General features: G+C 54.8%; 2 protein-coding genes across 2 annotated transcripts; both read right to left on the reverse strand.

Moving 5' to 3' along the window:
* Window positions 1–1817: 1817 nt before the first annotated feature.
* On the reverse strand, window positions 1818–17498 carry ASTL (astacin like metalloendopeptidase). Its single transcript, XM_002811647.4, has 9 exons — window positions 17378–17498; window positions 16582–16707; window positions 14503–14564; window positions 13125–13218; window positions 12543–12660; window positions 11660–11841; window positions 9178–9259; window positions 8940–9094; window positions 1818–3336 (listed from the first exon to the last, which is right to left on the reverse strand). The coding sequence occupies exons 1-9, from the start codon at window positions 17430–17432 to the stop codon at window positions 2915–2917; spliced, it is 1296 nt and encodes a 431-aa protein (XP_002811693.2). The 5' UTR covers window positions 17433–17498; the 3' UTR covers window positions 1818–2914.
* Window positions 17499–22476: 4978 nt separating this feature from the next.
* Window positions 22477–24783, reverse strand: DUSP2 (dual specificity phosphatase 2). Its single transcript, XM_024242382.3, has 4 exons — window positions 24276–24783; window positions 24072–24193; window positions 23465–23684; window positions 22477–23348 (listed from the first exon to the last, which is right to left on the reverse strand). The coding sequence occupies exons 1-4, from the start codon at window positions 24661–24663 to the stop codon at window positions 23134–23136; spliced, it is 945 nt and encodes a 314-aa protein (XP_024098150.1). The 5' UTR covers window positions 24664–24783; the 3' UTR covers window positions 22477–23133.
* Between the last annotated feature and the right edge of the window lie 1349 nt (window positions 24784–26132).

The raw sequence follows: 26132 nt of genomic DNA on the forward strand, positions 1-26132 counted from the left end.
GGGGCCACTATTGGCATCTGTGGGTAGAAGCCAAAGATGCCGCCAAACGTCCTGCAAAGTTCAGGGCCGTCCCCACAATAAAGAATTACCAGGTACAAAATGCTGAAACGCTGAAATTAAGAAATGCTGCTCTAAATGCAGCCACCCAGCTCAGTCCGGGGATCCTTCCTCTTCCTCTACACGCATGGCTCCCCTCCAGATGCGACAGCACTCCCCCAGGCACCTCCTGCCCTGCTCTCCCCGCTGAACCCCGGGCTCCTTCAGCCCACCTACTCTCTGACCCCTTTGATGTCGCATGGATACCTCAGACCTGACATACCCATTTCCCCCAGCCCTGCCTTGCCCCGAGGTCCTCAGTGCTGGATTCTCAGTGAATGGTGCAGCTCCCACCCAGAGCCTGTGCCCTCACCCCATGCATGCAATCACAAGTGGGGCCACTGTGACCCCTAAACACTCCAAAAGCACCTGCTCCTGTCCATCTCTGTAACCTCTCTCCCTCGCATAACCTCAGTGGATTCCCGGCTGTTCTGCTTCCAGCCCATTCTCCAGAATGCATCGAGGACGTTTTAAACCTTAAGTCGGATGTGGCACCATCTTCCTTCAAACCTTCCAGTAGCTGCCGCCTGTTGCTTATGGAATAAAACCCTCCCCGTCTCTGACTTGGCTGTGGGCCCCTCCCCATGCCAGTTACACAGACCCGACACACCTTGCTTTCCCCTGCCTCAGGGCCTTTGTACTGGCTACTCAGTTCCTGAATTTTCACAGGCAGCCTTCTGCCATTTAGGGCTAGGCTGAAATGTCACATCCTCAGAGGGGCCCTTCCTAACCAGCAGCCTAAGAGGGTGCTCCGCTCTGCCATCATTTGCCAATGCCAGATGTTTTCTGGTTTGCTGACTTATTGTCCAACCCTCCCCACCCTGAATAAGCTCCATGAGAAGAGGAACCCGCCTTGCTCACTGCTATTCCCAGCAGAACAGAGACTGCCTACCTGGTATGTTGGATGAGTGAACAAATTGAGCCTACACAGCTGCATGGTCGTGACTGGGGAGGTGAACAAGCCACAGACCCCTGGGAGGGGATGGCTAGCCGCCTGGGCTTGGTTTACACCCCAAGGCCCTGTACCCCTCCCACCACCCAGGCTGGGGCTCAAAGCACTGAACCTTGTCCCTGCGCTCCCCTTAAGCCACCAAGGTCAGACAAGTGCCATCTTCAAGAGAACACAGGATTGGAGACCAAGAGCCAAATCCTAATGGAGGCTGGTGACGGGTTGCCCGAGAGCCAGGGGCCTCCCCGGGCACGAAGCACAGCACCTCCTTCCACCCAGCAGCAGAGGCTGAGAGGAGTGCCAGCCTCTACTGTCCTTGATAAACGGGGCACTGCATGTACTGCCTCTGTCCTAGGGCTACCTCAAGGTCTCTGCCTGGGAGCCTCCCAGCGGGGCTGTCCCCTACTCCTAGGGGCATGGCCAGAGCCCCTATCCACTCTACACTCACACAGATCCCACTCCCCCAGCCAGGAGCAAGAGGAGGAACAGCACCTCCCTGCAGTCCTTCCCTTGTGCTAATGCCCGGGACTGGGCCACTGTTCAGTCTCAGGGGTCGTGACTCATGACTGAAACCCAAGGCCGACTGAAGGCAGAGGACACAGTGTTCCCTGAGCGCGTCCTCGTGTCCTCAGTGCGGCCCCAGCATGTGACCTTCTAGAAGGCTGGCAAACAGCGACCTCTCCCCAGAACTTGGGAACTCCAAGCTTCAGCCCTGCCCTGCTGCTTCCTGGCCAGGACCCCTGGAGTACTCGCTGAAGTCTTTGTCTTCCCTGGAAGGTGGGATAGCCACCTGGGGCTCCAGAGGGCAAGGGGAGTTAAAGGCACACAGGAGGCGGGAAGGTCAGCACAGCACACTCCACTTTATTTCCTCCCCCAACATGTAGGGCTCCTACCCGTTCTACCCCAAGCAGCACTTCCTTGCCCCTCTGAGAGGCCAGCAAAACAGTAGCCTTGGGGACTGAGGGGCCTCAGGCCCAGGCCCACTCACTGGCACCCTGGATGCTTTCTTCATGCCTGGGACAAACCTCATGGGGAAAGCCGGAGCTGGGGCAGAGGAGTGGGGCCTGCCTGGAGGAGGCCAGGCTGGGAGCTGGGGCAGAGGAGGAGGGGGGCTTGCCTGGAGGAGGACAGGCCAGGTAACCCCAGCCCTTTCTCCTTCCAAGGCTGTGCCTGGCTGAGCTCCAGGGAATAGCGGTCTGGGGTGGAGACGACTGAGTCCTCTGTTCAGGGGCCAGCTGAGGTTCCCATTGTACAATCTGGTGGGGCCCCACTTCTCTCTCTTCTCCCCGATGGTGGCCGCCCTTGACCTAGCACCTTCCTGCTCTGCAGGGGAGTGAGTTGGGCTCTCAAAGCCTCCTGGAGAGAAGGGCTGGAGGCTACGCCACTGCAGAACATTCCCCCACACTTGGGCATGTTGGGTGGGATGGGAGGCCGTTCCCAGGGTCCCAGCCACAGGGCTGCCCTGATGGAGAGGTAGGGACACCATTAGTCCATGCTGGGGGACAGGGCCTCAGGCACAGAAGGGATTCCAGGGTTCTGCGGGGCTGGAACCTACTTCTTCCCCACTCCTTCCAGGACCTGTCCCTGGAGAATGTCACCTCCCATTCCCAGCATCCTCCAGGGCTGGGGCAAAAGTCAAGAGCAGGCACAGCCAGGCCTGCTTCCCCTATGGCAGAGCTAGAAGAACCCCTGGCCCTAGGAGCCCTTAGGGGAACACAGTGAAGAGAGGGGAAGAGGCCTGGTCCTCTGAGATGGGGTGGTAGGTTGGGGCTGGAAGACAGTGGTGTGGCCCAGAGGAGCCAAGAGGTAGATGACCCAGCTCCACTGGGCAGAGGATACCCTCCCTACTTGGGGACAGAAGCCACAGGCTTAATCTTCGGACCTCCCCTTGAAATGATTTCCAGGTACACAGCCCCCTGGCAGAGCTGGGCTTCCCTGGACAGGGACTGACTGGATTCCTGCTTCTGAAGATGGGACTGTGGGCTCGGTGGGCACTCCGGCCAGCCAGGACTGCTCCTGAGCAACACCGGGGGCACCTACTCCAGGCCTTGACCTTGAGGAGGAAGCCAGGGTCTGAGGCTGCCTTGCCGAGGCCTCTGCACTGAGCTTTTTCAGGGCAGGGGACTCCCACCCACGTGGGCTCTCCCCAGGCCCTGCAGGAACGGGCTGGCCTCGCGCACTGGAGCCACTGGGGTCGGGGCTCCTGGATTCCGCCGACAGTGCCTCCAAAAGCTGCTGCAGGGATAGGGAGGCCGGAGTGGGGCTCCTACCAGTGCTGTGGGCATGGGACCCTGCAACAGGAAAGACAGGAGGTGGAGCCTCAGAACTGTAGGATGACTTGTGGCCCAGCTGTGCAGAGCCAGAGCTGGCTTTAGTGTTATTCACGGGGACAAAGAGCCCGGCTCACGGGAGTGGTGCCCACCCATGCCACCGCCTAGTGCCTCCAAGACCCGGATTCCCACACTACCAGAGACCAGGACAATAAAGCCATCCCATCTCTTCCCTGCCTGGCCCCTGAAGTCACCATCAAAATGTCAGGCCACTCAGGCTTCCACCACTGCCCCATTCACACCCGAGACTGCTGGGACAGTTAAGTCGCCTGACCTAGCACCAAAGCGCCCGCCTTCCGGACCCTTCACCCAGGCTGCTCTGCCCGCGGCCACACCCTACCACTCGCCCCGAACCCAAGACCTCCCTTAGAACCGTTCCTGCACTTAATGGCCACATCTAAACCCTGCACCACTGCCAGGAGGTAGGTTGGGGCTTCCTTGTTCTTCACTGTCATGCCAGACTATAACTGTACCCCACTTCTTTGTGGGCACTTTTCCTCATTCAAGCCCATGTTCTCTGGCTGGCCCCAGCCCCTCAGCACTGCCTCCCATCCCAGTTCCTCCTGCGCACGCAGCGGGGGCTTTACCAGGAGCCTCTTCCCTCAGCTGACCCTGACCAAATCCTTACTCCCACCCTTCAACTGGGGACTCTTCTACCAGGTCCTGTTAGCCTCACAGCCCACACCTCCCTCCGGACCTGGTCAGCACCAGGAGCTACCACCACTGCAGCCCGTTCCTGGGGGCCACCCTCCACAGTACCCCCTCCACCTGTGTACACTGAGGTAGCGCGGCTCTGCAGACACTCCCCAGACCCAGCATCATCCTACACCAGCCCTCCCCACTTCAGATCACTCCCACCTACATAGGCTCCACAGCCCCCATGGCAGTCATCCCCTCGGAGACAGCCTCAACCACCTTTCCCTGCTGTCACACCTGCCGCCAGACAGAGCTAGAGCACTGGCATCCCCCACCTCTACCAGGTGTCTCCTGCTCTCCAGTCAGCGGAGGCACATCTTCTCCTTTGTTTCCATCCCTACCTCTGGTGGCCTCACCTCTCCTTATGTAACAGAGTCCCCCGCATCCGTACATCAAGATCCTCCTGCAGACTTGGGTCTATTCCTGTCTTCTTCCTTCCCACTAAATCCAAGGAAATGCCTCAGCTCCCACCATGTGCAGCCTTTTTCCAAACATTCTGGGTGTCCTTTCTCCCGGCTGTATCCACCCCTCTCCTCCAGCAGGTCATGGTTCCAGCATCTGAAGGTACTCCCATGCTCACCATCTTGATAGACCCATCCCTTGACCACAGGCCTTTCCACCACCTCCCAATTCCCTAGTCATGGTAGTCAAACCTCTAGAAAAATTGCATACAAGGCCAAGCATGGTGGCTCACATCTGTAATCCCAGTACTTTGGGAGGCTGAGGCAGGCGGATCACTAGAGGTCGGGAGTTCAAGACCAGCCTGGCCAACATGGTAAAACCCTGTCTCTACTAAAAATACAAAACGTAGCCAGCATGGTGGTGCTCACCTCTAATCCTAGCTACTCAGGAGGCTGAGGCGCACAAGACTCCATCTCAACAAAAGAAATTACACACAAATTTCTCACTACATCTATTCTTTAGGGATTTTTTTTTTTTAGAAGATGTTTAGTACAGTAAAAAAGTGTAGGGGAAAGAATGGTGCTGGAACAACTGGCTAGTTATATGAAGAATGAAGTTGAACCCCTTCCTTACACCCTGTTCAAAGGTTCACTCCAAATGGGTCATATACCTAAATGTAAAACCTGAAACTAAGACTTACATGGAAACAGGAGCAAATCTCCATGACCTTGGGTTAGGCAAAGGCATCATAGACACCAAAAAGGAGTGACAAAATTGGTCAGTTGGACTTCCAAATTTAAGATGTTGGTGTTCAAAGGACATCATTAAAAAGTGGGAAAAACAAAAAACATAGGATGTGATGAAATATTTAAGGGCAACATCTGATGAGGGACATGTGTCTAGAATATATAAAGAACTCTTACAACTCAGAAGAGACAACCCAATTGAAGAAAAACAGACAGAGGATACGAACATTCTCCAAAGATGCAGATGACCAACAAGCACATTAAAAGATGTTCGTCATTAGTTATTAGGGAAATGCAACTCAGAACTACAATGAGATACTACTTCATACTCACTAGGATGGTTCTAACCAAAATGATAGATAACAAGTGTCAGCAAGGATGGGAGAAATCGGAACCCTCGTATACCGCTGGTGGGAATAAAAATGGTGCATCCACTTGAAAATATCTTAGGCGCGGTGGCTCATGCCTGTAATTCCAGCACTTTGGGAGGCCGAGACGGGTAGATCACGAGGTCAGGAGTCCTAGACCAGCCTGACCAACATGGTGAAACCCCGTCTCTACTAAAAATACAAAAATTAGCTGGGCATGGTGGCACATACCTGTAGTCCCAGCTACTTGGGAGGCTGAGGCAGGAGAATTGCTTGAACCCTGGAGGTGGAGGTTGCAATGAGGCAAGATTGCATCATTGCACTCCAGCCTGGGCAACGGAGTGAGACTCCATCTCAAAAAAAAAAAAATCTTTGCAGTTAAACACGGAGTTATCGTAGGACCTAGCAATTCCATTCCTAGCTGTATACTCAAAAGAACTGACATGTTGACACAAAATCTTGTACATAAATGTCCATAGTAGCTCTATTCATAATAGCTGCAAAGTAAAAACCCAAGTGTCCCTCAACTGGTGACTAAGTATGGCATATCTATCCAACGGAATGTTATTCAGCGATGTTATTGATACATGCTACAACATAGATGAACCTTGAAAACATTAAGAAGCCAGACACAAGAGGCTATGTGTTATGATTCCACTTATGGGAAATGTCTAGGCAAATCCAGAGGGGCAAAGTAAGTTAGTGATTACCTGGGGCTGGGGGCAGAAGCAGGTAGTGAGGGGAGGGAGAGGGCATTTGCATAGAAGATGACCTAGGAGTAGAATCTGGATCAGGGGTTATGTACACTTCAACCTTCCAGGATGTCAAATTGTTTTCCAAAGTGGTTGCAGCCACTCATATTCCTACCAGTAGGGTCTAGCATTTCCATTCATCACTCTATATCCTTACCAGTATTTGGTATTATTGGGCTTTAAAGTGTCTAGTTTAGTGGCTATAGAATGGTATTGTAGTCTTCATTTGCATTTCCTCAATTACTGAGGTTGAGCATCTTTAGTGTGTTTCCCATTTGGTCTCTGAGATGTCTGTTAAGTCTCTTCCCATTTTTCTGTTCGATTTTTTTTTTTTTTTTTTTTTTTTTTTTTTTGAGACAGAGTCTGGCTCTGTTACCCAGAGTGGAGTGCAGTGGCACAATCTTGGCTCACTGCAACCTCCGCCTCCCAGGTTCAAGTGATTCTCCTGCCTCAGCCTCCCTGAGTAGATGGGACCACAGGTGCACACCACTATCCCACTAATTTTTGTATTTTTTTAAGAGATGGGGTCTCACTATGTTGTCCAGGCTGGTCTTGAACTCCTAAGCTCAAGCGATCCACCCACCTCAGCCTCCCAAAGTGCTGTGATTACACGCATGAGCCATCACACTCAGCTGGTTTGTTATTGTATTAATGTGTAGTTCTTTATGTATTTTGTATACAAATTATGTGTTGCAAAAAAATATATTGGGGCCAGGCACAGTGGCTCACATCTGTAATCCCAACAGTTTGGGAAGCTGAGGCAGGGGGATTACCTGAGGTCAGGAGCTGAAGACCAGCCTAGCCAACATGGTGAAACCCCATCTCTACTAAAAATACAAAATTAGCCGGGCGTGGTTGTATGTGACTGTAATCCCAGCTACAAGGGAGGCTGATGCAGGAGAATCACTTGAACCCGGGAGGCAGAAGTTGCAGTGAGCCAAGATCGTGCCATTGCACTCCAGCCTGGGCAAAAAGAGTGAAACTGTCTCAAAAAAAAAAAAAAAAAAAAAAAGTCTTCATTTGTAACCTGTATTTTCACTTTCTTTTTGGTGCCTTTGGACAAAGTTATAATTAATGTAGTTGAATTTATGAATCTTTCTAGTTTTACAATTAGTGCTGTATCTCATTTAAATGATCCTTCCCTATCCCAAGATCATGAAGAAATCTTACTATATATTTTTTTCCTAAACATGTTAAAGTTTTTATTACATGTGTCTTTCATGCATCCAGAGTTATTTGCACATGATATGAGTTAGGAATTTTTAAATAGATGCTAAATGGCTCTAAGACAACTAAGTAACTTAACTGTCCTTCCCTAGTGACCATCAATGGTCCTTCATCAAGGCTCTGCTTCTGAATGGAATCTGTTTCTAAATTTGATTCTGTTCCAGCGGGCAATTGTCTAGCCTTGCTCCAGTGCTATGCGTTTATGTAAAGACGTTTCATGAACTAGATGACTAACACCTGCTAGGGCAAGTCTTTTTAGTTTTTCCTTCAGGGATGTCTTGGCTATTATTGACCTTTCATGTTTTCATATAAAAACTTTATAATCACCCTGTCAATTGGGAGGCCAAGGCAGGCATATCACTTGCAGTCAGGAGCTCGAGACCAGCCTGGCCAACATGGTGAAACCCTGTCTCCACTAAAAATACAAAAATTAGCTGGGTGTGGTAGCATGCACCTGTAAGCCCAGCTACTCAGGAGACTGAGGCACAAGAATTACTTGAACCTCAGAGGCAGAGACTGCAGTGAGCCGAGATTTTGCCACTGCACTCCAGCCTGGGTGACAGAGTAAGACTCCATCTTTTTAAAAAAAAAAAAAAAAAGAAAAAGAAAAAAAGAAAATCACTCTGTCAAGATCAAAATTATTTTGAGTGAGAATTTATAGATTAATTTGGGAAGACTGAATTTTTATAACATTGCCTTCCTTTCGATAACAGATTTCTCTGTATTTAAGTTATTTAATGATTTTAATAAAGGTTCATTTTTATTCAAATGTTTGATACAGCTGTCAGATTTATTCCTTGGGACCTTTATGATTGCTATTATAAAGGTATGTTTACTAACAATTGTGTTTTCTAACTGGGTGTACAGAAATATGATTTTTATATTAACTGTATTTACCTTTTCTAATTCTTATTAGTTCTAATAACTTGTTTATAGATTGTTGCTTTCAATACAGGTAATCATCTATTATGAACGATTTTTTTGCTTCCTTTCCAGTCCTCGGACCTTTAGTTTCTTTGGCTCTACCTCAGTGCCCAGGACCTCCAGTGCCACACAATGTGGAGTAGGTGGGACAATGATGGGAAAACTTGTCTTGGTCCCAGTTTTAATGTTTTACCCTTAACTTTTGTTCTAGGTTTTTGGTAGATGTTTATTATCTAGGCTAAGCAAGTGAGCCCTATTCCTCTTTGGTTAGAGTTGAGTCATAGTGAGTGTTAACTTTCCTCAAGTGCTTGTTCTGCGTCGTTGTGGCAAGCCGTGATCTCACCCTGCTCCCCCTGCAACCTCATCTCCCTCCGTGTCACCCTCCCTGACACCATTAGAGCACAGGCGCCTTCTCCAGGTTCAGGTCACCTTCCTGTCACGCCACTCACCTCTCCCACGGGGCCTGGGGCCACTTGGGCTGCAGCCGTAGAGTTTGAGGACCCGGGTGATGTCCGAGGCACTCAGGTTCCATCGCTGGCCGATGTGGACACTGGGGGCCCAAAGTGGTGTGATGGTGGGCAGCCCACGCCGGCTGAAGGCGAGCCTGGAACCCAGCGGGAGACCCCTGAGTGCAGATCACATGGGAGAGGCTGGGGGAAGCAGAGGGAGAAGAAGGCAGGCCCTCACCTCCCATAGTGCATCACAGAGGAGTAGTCATAGGGCGTCAGCATGTTGCTGCTCCGAGACTTGATGAAGTTGATTTCAAAGCCTAAAAATACAAAAACAATACAACTTACTGACATACAAAGAGGGCAGGCAAGAAAGGGCGGGCAATGGCTGGGAGAGTCTTCTGGGAGAGTCTTCGGGGAGCTCATAACTCACCCAAGCTGAGGGGCTGAGCCCGCAGCCACCATGCTGCTTCTGATACCAGTCCCACTCTCCCCAGCCCTGGGAGGATCCCTAACCTGTACTAGTTGAGGTAGAGGCACAGGGACCCCATGGCTGGCCAACCATCACCTCTTAGCAGTTCTCTCCACCCATCCTTCCTCCTTGCATATTCGCCCTGCACGGGGCTGGTCTCTGTATAACCCACAGCTGCCATGGGTCACACACTGCTCAGGGTCTCAGATGCCCCTCCCACCCCAGATGAAATGTCTATTCCTTGACTCAGCTTTAAAAAGCTGCCACGCTGTCATCTGCAGTGGTGACGTCCTAGTCCCCAGTCAGAGGCCCACCTGTTCTTCCTATGTCAGGCCACAACACTTCCCCAGATTTGGAGCCCATCTCCCCCTCGCTCAGGTCCCCCAGGCCTTCAGAGGGATTGCTCCCCAATCCTCCCAAACCCAGCCAGCCACGCATACACACCACCTCCATCACAGCAGCTACCTCTCCATGGAGCAACTCAGCGCTCCAGCACCTTCATACCCCCACCACCTGCCTAACATAGCTGCCTCTCGAGCTCTTATTTCTTTTTAAAAATTCATTAAACATATTTTTGAATAAGTAGTATATTCATTTGGTTCAAAAGTCAAATATTGAGATGTAGTAGAAGTCTATTCCATCCCCTGCTTCCTGAGTTCCCACCTCCCCGCCCCACAACAGTTAATTACTGTTATTCATGTGTCTGCCCTAGCAGTTTCTGTACATGTTAACCTAATGAGAACATATTAACCTAAATGAGAACAAATATGTCCTCATTTTTTCCACTGGAGAACCCGTGTTTTAGCCTGTTTTATCACTAGGAATAATTATTAGTGCTGTTTTCCAACTCGATTTCTGCTTTTACCTTTTGAAATTCCCTCCTGCTTTCATTTAACTTGGGTTGACATGCTCAATTTGTTCTGTTTACTGATACGTAAGTCTACACATTTTCTCTGAGCATTGCTTTAGCTGCGAACCACTGGTTTTTGTATAGTCTTTCATGATTTTTGTTTTAGAATTGCTGTACTTTAACTCCAGAGCTGAAAGAAAGTTTTGTTGTTTTTTTTCAATTTCTGAATAGGAGAAGCTTTTGGTTTTGATGTATCAGTTTCTACTTTATATCATGATCAGAATGTTTACATTGATCTACTTTCAGAGTTGTAGGTTTTCATGGCATTTCATGGTATATCATGAAATTATCAGGGTAAACTTTCACAACTGTTCCACGAGCATTGGGAAGGATCAGTCTGTTTTCAGGGTACAGAGTCACCTGTCACCCCCCTCACAACCTCCCCAGCCTAGTCTGATTCAATATCCATCCCTTCCCTTTGTGAGGTGCTACCCACATGCCCCAGTCACCCCTTTCTCTATGACTTGTGTTTGCTGACAGCCACTGAGAAAGTGGTGTTTGGGGCCTGGGAAGGTCCCTGGGCCCAGGCAGCTTCCCTGGCTGCCTCACCTGGCTAACATGACAGCACTGAAAGGTCTCGTGCTGGACACCCTCCACCTGCGGGAGGCCTTTCCGCTCCAACCCCTAAGCCAGACTCCCACCCAAACCTCCTCTGCCCCTCCCTCGTGGGGCTCTTACTGCCTCCTGAACCAGACCATCAAGCCCACAATGGGAGAGACCCCACCATCACTAGGATCTGATCCCTGGCGCCACACAGCTGCTGCTGCCAGCACAGGAACCACAGCCCACCTGCCTCCAGCCTCCACTCTCCCATGGCCACAGTCTGCATTTCTTCTACCTGCTCACTGGTACCACTGGCACATGTCCCAGCCCCACAGCGCTGCCCTCAGCCCGTGGCCCAGCACTTGGCTTGTGCAGCCTGCTACCTTGGGGTTCCACTTTGGCTCAGCTCCCCAAGCGGGCACACAGCCCCAGCCCATGGTGGTGGTGTCTGGTACATGAGACCACTGCTAGAGTACACAACAAGCAGGTAACATGGGCACTGCCTGCCCCATCCCCAGGGAGAGGACAGTGTCAGGGATGAGAAGCGAGACAAAGCAGGTGGTGGCACCCTAGCTCAGGCACAACTACAGGTGGGCGGAGGAAGGCCTGGGGCCCAGAGCAGCAGTTGGACCACCTCCAGGTCCCAGAGAGAAGCGAGACCCCCACTTTCCCCACAGGAAGCAGGCAGGTGATGGGGAGGATGGATAGCCTCACCCATGGGGACCAGGCGACTTGGACCCGAGCCCTGCTGTCCCCTCCCCGGCACCAGCCTGTTCTGCGTGTGGCCTGGCTCACCTGGGAGGATCTCGTTCCAGTTGACACGGATATAGCGGTCCCGGTCGGCCCGCGCGTGCTCATGCCAGAAGCCCAGCACATGCATGAGCTCATGAAGGACAATGCCCCGGCCCTTCTGGAGACAAGTGGGCGCCAGGGAGACCACCTGCATCCCTCCACTGCGCCCCACACTCGAGAAGCACCTGCAGGGTGATGAGGGCAAGCAGGGTGAGCGCCAGCCCAGATCCCTCCAGACATACAGACCTGGGCTCTCCCTCCCCACACAACACAAGATAGACAAACTCCCAACAGGAAGGCCCCACTCTGGGCACTAGTCTCAGGTTCACCGTTCTGCAAGCCCCTTTACTGCCTGGACTTCTGTGAAATGGCCATACCGGCCCCCATCACCAGCCTGGGCTACAGGGAGGCGGCAGAAACTGGTATATGAACGCAGAGGACAGAAGCAGCTCACTAAGTGAGCACACCCTCCTGGTCAGCCCTGAGCCAAGGCTTTCACACACATTGCCTCAGGCCCCTGACAAGCTAGGAAGCAGGTATCGCCACCACTCGCACCCCAGAGGGGACAGAAGAGGCTCAGAAGTTAGGGGACTTGCCAGGACTCAGTGACTCACACACTGTCTGCCCCGCAAACCTCCCCTCTTTACCACCCCATGGAGTCCCCCGGGAGAGGAGGGCTTTGTAAATGGAGGGTCTAGCACCATTCCCATCCCTTTCCCACCTTCCGCCCTGGAGATTCAGCTCACACTGGGCAGACCCCTCAGGGTGGGCAGGGGGACTGAGCCCTGGAGGATGGGCCCAGAAATACATTTTAGATAATGGACAAGTTAATTCCGGGCTGAACGCAGAAGTGAGCTGAGATACGCGTCCTGGCCCCGGCACTTACCCATACATGGGGATGATGGAAATGAAGTCTCTCTGGCCCTGGTAGGCGACAAACCTGATGCACGTGGAACGTTCAAACTCCGCAAGAGCCTCCAGGATGACCTGGCGGTTGGGCTCATCTGGAAGACACCACCTGGCTGAGCCCCCAGAGCCCTGGTGGTCTTTGAGCTCTACATGAGGGTCTGGGAACAGAGCTCTGAACTCACTCTCCCAAAATAGCATCAAGAAAAGGCAGCCTAGTGGTGCCAGGAAGAAGCTGGGTCCCAGACAGACCCTGGCTGTGTGGCCTTGGGTAGGTCACTGTCCTCTGCACCGCATGGGGAACCAGATCCCCATCTCAAGGGGAACCAGATACCCCTAGACATACCTTCCCATCAGTTCTCCCAGGATTTTAACGGCTCCCTACTCAGGAGACCTTCAGGAACAGAAGGGCTTCTGTGGACAAGTTCTTTGGGTGGGGAGGTGGAGGGGATGTGGTGGTGGAAGAGGAAAAGGGAAGAGAGGAACACCTCTGCCACATTAGGAAGAAGGGGCTGAGGCAGGGAGGGAGCCCGCCATGCTCACTCACCGTACTTGCACTCACCATACTTGCTGGAGAGCAGGAAGGGGACCTCCACGACACCACCACCACCCGTGGGCCACTTGTTGCTGGTTGCTGACAGCAGTCGGAAGGGACTCTGAGGAGAGAGCAGCAGTTCAACCCCTGGGGACAGAGGCCACCCAAGCTTTGTGCCCCAAGGGTACCACACCCCAGGGCACCAGAACCCCAAAGATGTGGGAGTCAGGATCTGTGTGCATGGGAATGGGGGACCATTAGAGATGGGACAGAGCTGTGGAAGGCAAGGGGCCAGCTATGTGAACCTTGATGCACAAGGGGGTCCCTTGGCCTATGATGAAAGAATTTCAGTCTCAAGCAAACAAGAGATTAGTCCCTGAGGATGTTGGCTAGCAGGCCCAGCACCCCAGGGTGCCCTGGATCAGAAGGGCTTGGGCCACCCCAGCATGTGGGCAGTGCCCCTTCCAGAGGGGAACAGCCACCAGGCTTCCCTGAACGTGGGACGATCATGGGAACAGAGCCTATATGGAGTGAAAGCGAGGCAGCACCCTGGCCTCGGCCGCTCACTTCTGCTCTCCAGCAACCAGAGCCCTTCGGCGCCCAGGCTCCACAGCACCCCAGCGTGCCTTTGCCATCAGCTGGAGGCATTTGATTCTGCTCCGGGTGGTCGCACACCACCTCCTCGAGCACTCACTGCATAACCCGGAGGGTCTGCCCTGCCCCCGGAGTTCCTGGGCAGCCTTGGGCCAGCCTCTGGCTCTCCTGCCCAGCCAGAGGCTGTGCCATCAGTGGCAGCCTCCAACAGGACAGTCTTGCCTTCCCCTGGGTCACTGTCCTATTCAGGAGCCTTCTGCCATTCGCAGTTGCCTAAAACACATCGCTGCTGTCCTGGGCACAGTGTTCCCTTTTCTGCTAGCAAGGCACCCCAATCCCCAGCAACCTTCTCCCTTCAGATGCAGCCCCTCGACCACAGCCAAGATGGTCAGGCTCAACATCACTCCTTGTTCCACCATCCCTAGGTCGCCACTGCCACCAGGCCCTTTATCCGCCACTGGCCACTCTGCCACCCCTTGCTCATCTCTTCCTTTATCTGAGCACCTCCTGAGTGCTGAGCACCTCCCCTGGGCAGGGTACCAAGCTAGGTCAAGTGTTCAAACCTCCTCCTTCAGGAAGCCCTCTCAGGCTGTCTTTGCCAGCACTTCGGATACCAGCCTTTCTTAGCATTCAGGCTGGCTTATTCCTATTTCCTAACAGAACAGTCGCTCTGACCTTGACAAAAAGAGGCATCTACCAAGCTATGTATGTCCCTCACACATCAGGCCCCGTGACATCCAGGGTGGACTCAGAGGGCCTGTCACCAGCTGTGGGCTTATCCGCACCCACACACGTCAGTGTGTGCACTCACCGGCCGGACGATGTCCCCCTCAATGAGGAAGCTGCTCTCTGGGGTTTCTTCCGGGATGAGCCCTGGGAAAGGAGGAAGGACGTGTTGGCCCATGTCCCCCAGAACACTGACTCGTGGGACAGGCCAAGCAAGTCCCTACTTAAGTCTATTCTTATATCTTTCCTAGTGGATTGTTACTTTTATAAGTTCTTAAATGGCCTGATAAAAGTATAGGTCATCGGCTCTCCGAGCCTGGGTGTTTAGTTAAGTCATTAGTCGATGTTTGAGAATGTCAGCCACCCTGTGCGGACTGTCTGCAGGTGTGAGGGGGCTGGGGGACAAAGACAAAGGAGTCTGAGGCTTGGGGTCTGTCCCTCTCCTGACTGTGGAGCTAGAGGTTCCCTGAGCACTGAGCCTGCGTGGCCTCAGGGAAGTCACACAGTCCCTGAGCGTGCGAGGCTTCTCGGCTGGGCTGCATCCTTCCCCTGCTCAAACACAGCCCATGACCCACACAATCCAGTCCCAAGCCCGGGTCCCTGCTGTCAGGAAGCAGCGGCTTCTTCCAGCCTGAGCCACACTCCTCAGAACAAGCCCCGGGGTCTCCTGCCCACCTCATCCCCCATCTATTCCCCACCCATCTGTTATATTCAGGCCCCTTGAGGTGGCAATTCTGTTCTACACATTTGTTCCACCATCAGAGGCAGGCAAATACCGGCTCTCGCAAACCCCTCTCCACTGACTTGCACCACCTTGAGGCAGGGGCCAGACTCCTGTCCCTTAGAAGTCACAGTGGGCCACCTCAGGCAGACAAGGGAGTAGCCCCCAGGCATCTCTGGCTGAGACAGCTCCTTTTGGCCGAGGGCCAGTCTTAGGAGGCAGAGACAGCTGTGCAGCATTAGCCATATTCACAGTGGCTGGAGATGGGCAGGTGCTTCCCAGGAAAGCACTGGGTGAGGCACGGACAGCCCTTATGAGACAGCCTCACTGTAGGTGATAGGATAGTTGTTGGGGTCACCAGCATTTGGGAGTTTTCTCCATTGGTTCTGGTTACCTGCAGACCACTCACGGTGACCCAGGGGTGGGATGGTGCCTGGGGCTCAAGGCTCAGCTGGTGCTGGGCCCCCAAGTCAGCTCACGGAGGAAGAAGAGGGCAGATCACACAGTGGCTACCACATCTGGTAGGATGTCACCCACCCTTAGGGCAAGGTTGCCCCCTGTTCAGCCCTCATTGCTTCAACCCTGAGTGCTTCAGCCCTCATTGCACCAACATCTGAACTCCAGTCTCCATTTCGACTAGCTTTGTTCAGGCTATCTATACACCCTCATTCCTCAGCTGACATCCCCAGACAGCAAGACTCTGAGCCTCAGACTTTGTGTGTGTGTGAGATGCTCTGTCGCCCAGGCTGGAGTGCAGTGGCGCGATCTCAGCTCACTGCAAGCTCTGCCTCCCAGGTTCATGCCATTCTCCTGCCTCAGCCTCCTGAGTAGCTGGGACTACAGGCGCCCACCACCATGCCCGGCTAATTTTTGTATTTTTGGTAGAAACGGAGTTTCACTGTGTTAGCCAGGATGGTCTCGATCTCCTGACCTCATGATCTGCCCACCTCGACCTCCCAAAGTGCTGGGATTACAGGCGAGAGCCACCGCGCCCCGCTGAGCCTCAGACTTCTTAATCACACCTGCAGACAGTCCTGCACCTCAAACGTCGACTAACCGCTTAGCTCCACACCCAGGCTCAGAAAGTCAACGAACTATACTTTTATCAGGCCATTCAAGAGCTTAGTTTTTCTTATAAAAGTAATAATCCACTAAGAAAGATACAAAAAGAAAAAGTAGACTTAAGCAATTGCCCATAGAATTTCCACCCATTCACACCTGTAGTCCCAGCTGCTCGGGAGGCAGAGGCAAGAAGATCACTTAAGGCCAGGAGTTCAAGACCAGCCTGGGCAACATAGCAACACCATCTCTTAAAAACCACTTAGAGCCCAGAGTAAGCTGGTCCATTTCCTCCCAGGCTCTGCATTTCTGAGTGTTCAGTGTGGTTTTCATACTACATAATGTCGTGCCCCTCCAGGCCATGAGAAGATGTAGTGCCCTCACCTTGGTTAATTGCAGGAATGTCCTTGTCCCCAGAGGCCTGGGTTCCCTCAGGGGTGAGGCCATCTGGGAAGCTGGTACCACAGGCTCCTGGGCAGCTGGAGGCCAGGGGCGCTCCTAGGATCACACCTGGCCAGACAGACAAGGGCATACACAGGTGCCTGGAGCACCCACCGGTGAGACCAGACAGCAGGACATGGGGTGGGTGTGGGGGATCAGACTGTAAGACTCAGTCCCTAGGAAGAGTAGGCTCCAGCACAAAGCCAAGGAGCCTTCCCAACCTCCCTGCTCAACCCCAGCTGGTGCCAAGGTCTAGATAACCTCAGGGAAGGAGCTCCCTTAGGGGGACCAAAAGGGCACATGCCCCACCTATGAGGTAGAGGAGGCGCAGGAAGGAAGGAGGCAGGACAGACCTCAGGATGCCCGTGACGGGCAGGGCCAGCCTCAGACCCCACTCTATGACTCTCTCAGCCCAGGCTCTTGGACAATGGACTCAGTCTGGATGACTCCCTGCCTGACCAGGCTGGAGTGGGGACTTACAGCCTACCCCCACCCCAAGACAAGTAGGCCTGGGGCACAACACCTATCTTCTGCCAGGCAGGCCTTCTGCTTCCAGGGCCTTCAGGAGGCCTCCCCTTGGCCCCCAGGAGTTGACTTCTAGAATAACCCTGGAGAGCTCTGTGCTCTGAGCCACTGAGCTCAGCTACAATCCCTGCAGGCTCCAGCCACAACCTTCTGGCCTCTCCCCAGCTTTCTCCAGGCCGGAGCCAGCAGCAGGAGGGACAGACAGCCAGCTTACCTGGCAAGGAGAGCAGACCCAGCACCCAAGGCCAGAGACCCCCTACACCCTCCATGGTAGAGCCCTGCTGCCCCTTCAGCAAACAAGACTAAGCCCCAGCAAGACACAGTAACCTAATTGCAGAACCAACACCACCACCCCCTCTTAAATAGCAGCTGCTCCACCTCCCACCTTGCTCCCCTCAACCGCCTCCACCTGCAGCCCCGCCCCAACCACCTCCACCTGCAGCCCCGCCCCAACCACCTCCACCTGCAGCCCCGCCCCAACCAGCTCCACCTGCAGCCCCGCCCCAACCAGCTCTACCTGCAGCCCGCCCCAACCAGCTCTACCTGCAGCCCCGCCCCAACCACCTCCACCTGCAGCCCCGCCCCAACCAGCTCCACCTGCAGCCCGCCCCAACCAGCTCTACCTGCAGCCCGCCCCAACCAGCTCTACCTGCAGCCCCGCCCCAACCACCTCCACCTGCAGCCCCGCCCCAACCAGCTCTACCTGCAGCCCGCCCCAACCAGCTCTACCTGCAGCCCCGCCCCAACCAGCTCCACCTGCAGCCCCGCCCCAACCACCTCCACCTGCAGCCCCGCCCCAACCAGCTCTACCTGCAGCCCCGCCCCAACCACCTCCACCTGCATCCCCGCCCCAACCAGCTCTACCGGCAGCCCCACTCAAACCAGGTCTACTGGCAGCCCCTCCGATGCCTGCTTGTGGTTGCCACCCCAGCCCAGTCCCCTTCCTGGCTGTAGTGGGTGAAAGACAGGAGGGGCCCACTTGGGAGTGTGGCTCCGCTGAGGTTCCTTCCTGCCACCAGGGGGCAGAGAAACATCGCAGAAAGTTGCTCCAGGCCCAGCTGAGGCCCCAGCCCAGGTATAGACCTATTCCTCCAGCGAGGGAGACCCCCTTTCCTACCCCGGCCTGTGCTTAGACATGGGGAAAGCTGCCTGAGACCCTGGGGCGCCCTCCGTGTATCTCCGGAAGGAGGAAAAGGTCACTGCACTTTCACAAGCTTTTTAGTACACATATAGAAAATTTCACTATCACAAGCACAGGGCTCCAGGAAATTTCACAAACTGAACAGTGTGCAGCACCCTAGAAAGCCTACCATGTGGAAAAGGTGGAACCCCCAGATGCCCAGAGCCTCGCAGGGAGTCCACCCTCCTAATCCCACAGCAGCTGGCATGATCAGTCAGTATTTAATCCCATTTCACAGATTTGGAAATTTAAACTCCCTACCTATATCACCCCTCCTCCATACCCCTGAGCCGCAGAGCCAGGTCACTCAGGGCCCCACCTGGATTGAAGTCCCAGAGGAGGAGCATGTCAGTGTTGGGCAGCATTTGGGGACACCCCCACAGTCACCTGCACCCAGTGAAGGGAAGCGACAGAGCCAAGAAGAATAGCTATTTTCCACAAGGACCTTTCAGCATTCCCGCTGTGCCTGGAATCCAGAGCTTCTCCAAAGATAGGAATCAGAATCACAGGGAGACCGTGATGGAGGCAGATGCCCTGCTGCCAGGGCAGGGTATTGACAGATGTCAGGATACACACATGAGTATGCTAGTTAGCTTGTTGTAGTCATCATTTCACAAGGTATGCATATGTCAAAACATCACGTTGTACACTTAAACATATACTACTTTTATTTGTCAATTATGCCTCAGTAAACCTAGAAAAAATAAGTAAAATAAAGAATAGGACCCATCAAAAAACAAATGCACGAGGCTGACCACTTAAGATGAGTGTTCAGGCAGGTGCAGTGGCTCACGCCTATAATCCCAGCACTTAGGGAGGCCGAGGCAGGTGGATCATGAGGTCAGGAATTCAAGACCAGACTGGCCAACATGGTGAAACCCCATCTCTACTAAAAAATTACAAAAATTAGCTGGGCACAGTGGCGGGCACCTGTAATCCCAGCTACTTGGGAGGCTGAGGCAGGTGAATCGCTTGAACCCAGAGGTGGAGTTTGCAGTGAGCCGAAATCGCGCCACTGCCCTCTAGCCCGGGGGACCGAGTGAGACTCCATCTCAAAAAAAAAGATGAATGTTCAGTAAAAAAATTAAAGTAGGCCGGGTGCGGTGGCTCATGCCTGTAATCCCAGCATTTTGGGAGGCCAAGGCAGGCAGATCACTTGAGGTCAGGAGTTCGAGACCAGCCTGGCCAACACGGTGAAACCCCATCTCTACTAAAAATACAAAAATTAGCCGGAAATCCCTTGAACTCGGGAGGCAGAGGTTGCAGTGAGCCGAGATTGTGCCACTGCACTCCAGCCTGGGCAACAGAGTGAGACTCTGACACAAAAAACAAAAGAATTAAAATAATGATAAGAAATAATCACCCTGCTTGTGGAGAGAAACAGAGTCTTTATTAGGACAAGCAGTTAGTCTGAGGATATTTTGCTGAGTGAAACAAGCCAGTCACAAAAAGACAAATCCTGCATGCTTCTACCTCCAAGAGGTGTCTAGAGTAGCCCAGTGCACAGGGTCGGAAAGTGGAACAGAGCTTACCAGGGGCTGGGGACTGGGGAGGGGAGTTATCATTTAATAGGTATAGGATTTCAGGTTGGCAAGATGAAAAAGCTCTGGATATCTGTGCACAACGATGTGAATACACTTTACTAAACACCTGATAATGGTAAAGGTGACCAATTTTATGTTGCGTTTTTTACCACAATTAAAAGTTTAAAAATTTAATAAATAGGAAAGAAGGAAAGGAGGGAAAGAGAGAGAAAGAGAAGGGCAGTTTGCTAGATGACAAGCTATAAAAAGCACGGGGAAGGGAGGAGAGGGGAGTGGGGCTGGGTAGGGTGGGATGGGTTAGGGCCGAGGGTGGGGTGGGCAGAGGCCTCAGCCACCAGTGCAGCTGTGTGTGAGATGAGGCTGTGTGGTGTGAAGTCCCCTATGACTTAGAGCCCCAGATGTCCCCCGCCCACCCAAGCTGGGTATGGCGGTACAAGTGGGTCCCAACAGATGCCCACTCAGCTCCTAAGGAAGGCAGAATAGCAATCCCGGCTCTGCCCAGTTCACACTGGAGTGGCTCACCTCACCCCTCAGACAGCAGCGGGAACAAGGATCACCCTTCATTCGGCCTCACAGAGTGAGCGCCCACCTGTGCCGGGCTCCAGGCACAAGGCTGAGCAGACCCCAGACCTAGCCGTCATGAGTGTCCATCCTGGTCCAGATGCACACCTCGCACCTGCACACCAGCACATCAGATCAACCTCATTCCTAGGGCCATAGTTAGCTAACATTTTCTGAGCGCCTACTATGGGCGGGCACTACATGGATTGACTTGTGTAAGTCTACATCCTCAGAGGTGGGGGCTAACAATGAAACTCCATTTTACAGACAAGAAAACTGTATACAGCAAGATGAAGCAAAACCAGCCCCCGGACTGTCAAACTATGCTGCCCCCTGCCCCACAAGTACACCCTCCCAGATATTCAGAATGCCATTAAGACAGCAGTTCCCAACATTTGTGGCACCAGGGACCGGTTTTTGTTTGTTCCTCTGTTTGAGATGGAGTTTCACTCTTGACGCCCAGGCTTGAGTGCAATGGCGCGATCTTGGCTCACTGCAACCTCCACCTCCCAGGTTCAAACAATTCTCCTGCCTCAGACTCCCAAGCAGCTGGGATTACAGGCATCTGCCACCATGCCTGGCTAATTTTTGTATTTTTAGTAGAGGTGGGGTTTCACCATGTTGGCCAGGCTGGTCTCATACTCCTGACCTCAGTTGATCCACCCATCTCAGCCTCCCAAAGTGCTGGGATTACAGGCATAAGCCACCGCGCCTGGCCCAGGATGGTGAGGGGGATGGTTTCTAGGTGATTCAAGTGCATTACATTTATTGCGCACTTGATTTCTATCATTACATTGTAATCTACAATGAAATAATTATACAACTCACCATAATGTAGAATCAGTGGGAGCCCAGAGCTTGTTTTCCTGCGACTAGACGGTCCCATCTGGGAGTGATGGGAGACAGTGACAGATCATCAGGCATTAGTTAGAGTTTCATAAGGAGCATACATCCTATATCCCTCCAATGCAGTTCACAACAGGGTTCGAGCTCCTATGAGAATCTAATGCCATCGCTGATCTGATAGGAGGCAGAGCTCAGGCAGTAATGCTAGCAATGGGGTGCAGCTGTAATACTGATGAAGCTGCTCACCTCCTGCTGTGCAGCCCAGTTCCTAACAGACCACGGACAGATCCATAGAGGTAGCACTGTGCAGAGGCAACCCTTGGCTGGATGACACTCCGAATGGCTGAGTGTCCCAGTGAGCCTGAAGCAGGACTGGCTCCCGCACAACCATTTCCAAAGGAATCAGCACCCCTGCTCACGGGCAGATCACAGCACCCCCTCCCGGCAGCCTCAGCAGGTACCCCTTGGCTTCTGGCGTGGGCGGGGCCCTGGTCTCAGGTCTCCACTGAACCTTAGTCCTATGCTGGGCCCATAACTGGAAGCTCGACCAAGATGTGCTAGTTGGGTGGGTGTGCAGAGCAATGAATTCCATCTCTGGTGACAGGTCCTCCACACCAGACATGGGGCCACATGCCTTTGGGGGACATGAAGGAGCTCTGGAACAGGGGGCACTGTAAGCCCCAGCCCTGGGATGTGGGAGAAGAGTAGGGAGGCCGTGTGGGCCTGCTGTGAGGAAGTAGAGACCCACACAGCCTGGGAAGTACTTCTTGTGTGGGCATGCACACACGCTCCCACAGGAACACCATGCGCAACATGCAGGTGTGCACGGGCCAAGACCACCCACCCCCACAGGACCACACCCTCAGGCACACACTCACATCCTTCCACGTTCCGAAAAGGAAGCGGGGTCTGATCGGGGCAGCACTGGGTCCGGCTCTGAGTCACGGACGGGACCCAGCCTCCCAGAAACAACCCTGTTCAGCTCTGGAGCGAGGTCCCTGTCTGGGAAAAGACGCCAGCCCAGGGAGAACTGGGGCCAAGAGAGCAGCCTTTGTGGGGAGGGTCAGACCTGCCCCTTCCGGCCGCTGGCCCCTCTGCCTGTTCACTTCCCAAACCCCGAGGGCACAAGGAAACGTGAGGTTCAAGCAGGCTCCCAGGTATCAGATGAGACCAGACGCTGGGTTGTTGTTTTTCAAATATAACAATATTTTATTGACACATCCTGAATGTTCTGTATAAATATAAAGTGCTAAGTTTCCAACCCCTGCCCACAGGGCTAGGAGGAAGCGGGGGAGGGAGTGTTAAATGTCAGCTGAGCACAAATAATTTTCCAGCACCAGCACAGGTGTGAAAGGCTCACAGACAGACACACGCAACACGACACACCTATCACTTCCCAAGTCCCCAGCTTCCCCAGGAACACAGGGCTTGGGCTCCAGGCCCTGGGCAGACAAACCCACAGACAGGGCTCCTGGTTGTCACAGCTTGTTCCTTAGAGCTCTCAGGCTGCCAAGGGCTTCAACATGGTGGTGGACCAGGGAGAGTCCACGGTATAGAGTCTAGCTGATTTCTGCCAGAGGATGGGGTGGGAAAGAGCAGACACACCCTCGGCTCCCGACCCCGACTGAGGGCCAGCCTCAGTCCCCCAGCAGAAGAGCACCAGGTCGGAAAGACCAGCATGCTGGCATTCCTAGAGCCCCCATGTGGGGGCTTCTCAAACTCTGAGGAGGTAGCAGCCCTGCCAGAGGTGAGGGGACTGTGCTGGCCCAGAGGGGAGCCCACCAGTCCACAGTCAGCTCCTGCCAGCACAGTGGGGCAGGCAGGCAGAGGGGCACCACCTCAGTGACACAGCACCTGGGTCTCAAACTGCAGCAGCTGCCCCATGAAACTGAAATTGGGGGAGATGACCCCCCGGCGCTGCTTAACGAAGTCAAAGGCCTCGTCCAGCCGCACACGGCGACTCTGCATGAGGTATGCCAGACAGATGGTGGCAGAGCGCGAGATGCCCGCCTGGCAGTGCACCAGCACCCGGCCTCCGCTGTTCTTCACCCAGTCTGCAAGGGAGATGGGGGAGTGGTGTCAGACGCAATGTGCACAGCCCAGGAGACAGGTGCCCCCAGTCCTCTCCTCTGGAGCCCCTCGGGATCTCTGGGCAGAGGCACCCCCTTACCAATGAAGCCTATGGCCTCCTGGAACCAGGCGCTGATCTCCACCATCTGGTTGTCCTCCACAGGGATACTCTTGTAGCGGAAAAGACCCTCAAAGTGGTTGGGGCAGCTTGTGGACACGTTGAGGACGGCTGTGATGCCACAGGCCTGCAGCCCCTGCAGGTCTGACGAATGGCTGCAGCTGCCCAGGAACAGGTAGGGCAAGATCTCCACAGGGCCACCCTGGAGGGGGAAGAGGGGCGGTGAGGCCTTTCCAGCCCAGCCCCGGAGAACCGGAGCAGCAGCGGATGGAGACCCCATGGGCTGGCCGAGACAAGAGGACTCCTCAGCCAGTCCTCCAGACCTGAGACAGGACTCAGGAATGTGCGGAGGACACACCGGGACACACATGCCCCTTCATGCTCCCAACATACACATGCAAACATACACAGACCCACACAGGCACGCGCGAGCAGCCATGCCCCACCCCCTCCCCCAACACACACACGTATAAAGGTGTGTATATGGGCAAACTGCTCGCGTCCCCAAATGGCAGGCTCTCCCTAGAGGCGCCCAGTCTGCGGTGGGGAGGGAGAGACGGAGGGAGGGTGGGAGGGGGGCAATACTCACCCGGTCGTAGACGGGAGCCCTGGGGTCGGAGCGGCTGGTTTTGTCCCCTGTTGGCGGCAGCGCAGGGGCGGGGGCCTCAGAGCACAGATCGGGACAGCAGCCCTGGAAGCCGTCGAAGCCTCCTGCAAGGAGGGGAAGCACGGTCAGCAGGGAAAGCCGGGCTGGAGTCGGGAGGGGCGGGCCAAGGGCGGCCGGCGTGCTCACCTCGCAGGAAGTACACGGCAGTGGGCCCCGCGCGGGTCTCGTGCAGCAGCGCGGTCAGCAGCACATGAGCCGGGCCGTCGGGCCGGAGCTCCGCCACCGAGGCACTGCCCTCGTCCAGCACCACGGCCCGCGCAAGCTCCCCGCGGGCCAGGCGCGTCCGCAGCGCGCGGTCGGGCAGCAAGCAGGCGAGAACAGCGGCAGGAGGGCCGCGCGCGCGGCGCCGCAGCAGCGCGTTCCAAGGCACTGGCCGCGCGGCGCGCACGTGGCGCCGGCAGAAGGCCAGGAAGGGGCGGCAGTCCAACAGCAGCGTGCGTTCCGCCTCCCGCGGCTCCCGCAGCAGCGTGCCCAGCGCCGCGCACTCCAGCTCGCGCGCCGCTTCCAACCCCATGGCCACCGGTGCCTCTTCCTCTTCCTTTCGGGCTTTCCCGTGTCCCGGGCTCTCGTGGCGGTGGCGCTACCAGAGCGGTCGACTCCGGGCGCCCTCCGCGGCGGCCCGGGTTAAGTACCCGTGGGCTGGCCTCCGGGGCACCATACAAGGGCAGAGCAGGAAGGCGCTGGCGCCCGCCCCCGCCCCTCACGTGGGGCGCAGTCTGGGCTGACCCGGGAACTCCGGGGGGTGGGGTGAGGGGGAAGGCAGGGCGCGGGGACCAACACACGGGGAGGAGGCGGGGACCAGCGACTAAGGGAAGGGAAGGTGTTATCTGGAGTCGGAGGGACCAGCACCTCTCCGTCTTTGCACCCACCTTTTGACCTGTCCCAAGCCACTCAGTCCTGGGGAACCCAGCTTCTCAGATGCAGGTCCCCCTTTAGGGCCAGCGATGTCCCTTGGAGTACCCCACCCCCCAACCCCACGCTTCCTCTGCCTTTTCCCTTTCCCTCCTAGAATTTTCCTCTTAGAAAATTGTCACCACAAACATTGACAAATGCCTGCTGCCACGGGTGATTTCTACACTGGATGATGGGGGGGGGATACCTGCTGAGATGTCCTATTTCTCATCTATTTGGAGACCTTGAGCCAGAGGGACTTTCTCTCTCCTCCCTCTCCCCACCCCCCATAGCCTGGCTAAGACCAGCACTCAGGGTCTTGCAGTAGGTTGGTGGCCAAGCTAGGCCAGAACACAGTCCCCGGGGCCCAGGCCCCTGGGCTTGGGCCGAAGGGAAATGAGAGGGGTCCCGGGGCCTTTCATGGGGAAAGCAGGGGTCTGTGACTGGTTTCCAGTTATGTGTAGGGCAAAGCTTCTTCCTCCTGGGTGCAGGGAAAGCCCCCAGGCCCCGGAGAGAAGCACTTCCCCCTGCCACAAGCCCGCCCTGGAGGGAAGTCCGCTGACGCTCCCGGCCATCCCCAGGCCTGCGGGGATTTCAAGACCCTGGCAAGGGGAAGAGGGAGAAGCAGAACAGAACTGGCCTCCCCCATCCTAGGCCTCCCTGTCCAGCCCCACTGGGCAGCAAAGTCCAGGGCTAGCACTGCACCCGGAGGACTGGGGGCCTGGGTATCCCCTCCATCTTGCCCTCCCCCAACCCTGCTGCCGGATGTGGTGAGGCCCAGGTGTGCGTGGGGTGTCTGAGCCACAAGAATTGTTGGCAGTGAACTACCAAACTCAAGCAGAGAAGTTGAGGTGGGTGGAGACAGTGTCACTGCGCTGGAGCTGCCCTCGCCCTGCCCCCAGCTGCGTGGGATTTCAGAACCCACCCTCCAAGCCCCCAGTCTCCTGAGGCCCTCCTCCGTGCCCTCTGAAAGACCCTTCCGGCTCCCCCACAGACCCCTGTGTCCAGACCGTCTTGAAGAGTGACAGCTGGGACCTGTGTAGAGCCCGCAGCCCTTCTGGACTTGTCTGCTCTGAGTTCCTCACAGCAGTG

The sequence above is a fragment of the Pongo abelii genome, chromosome 12, assembly GCF_028885655.2.
Source record: "Pongo abelii isolate AG06213 chromosome 12, NHGRI_mPonAbe1-v2.0_pri, whole genome shotgun sequence".
Classification (NCBI taxonomy): Eukaryota; Metazoa; Chordata; class Mammalia; order Primates; family Hominidae; genus Pongo; species Pongo abelii.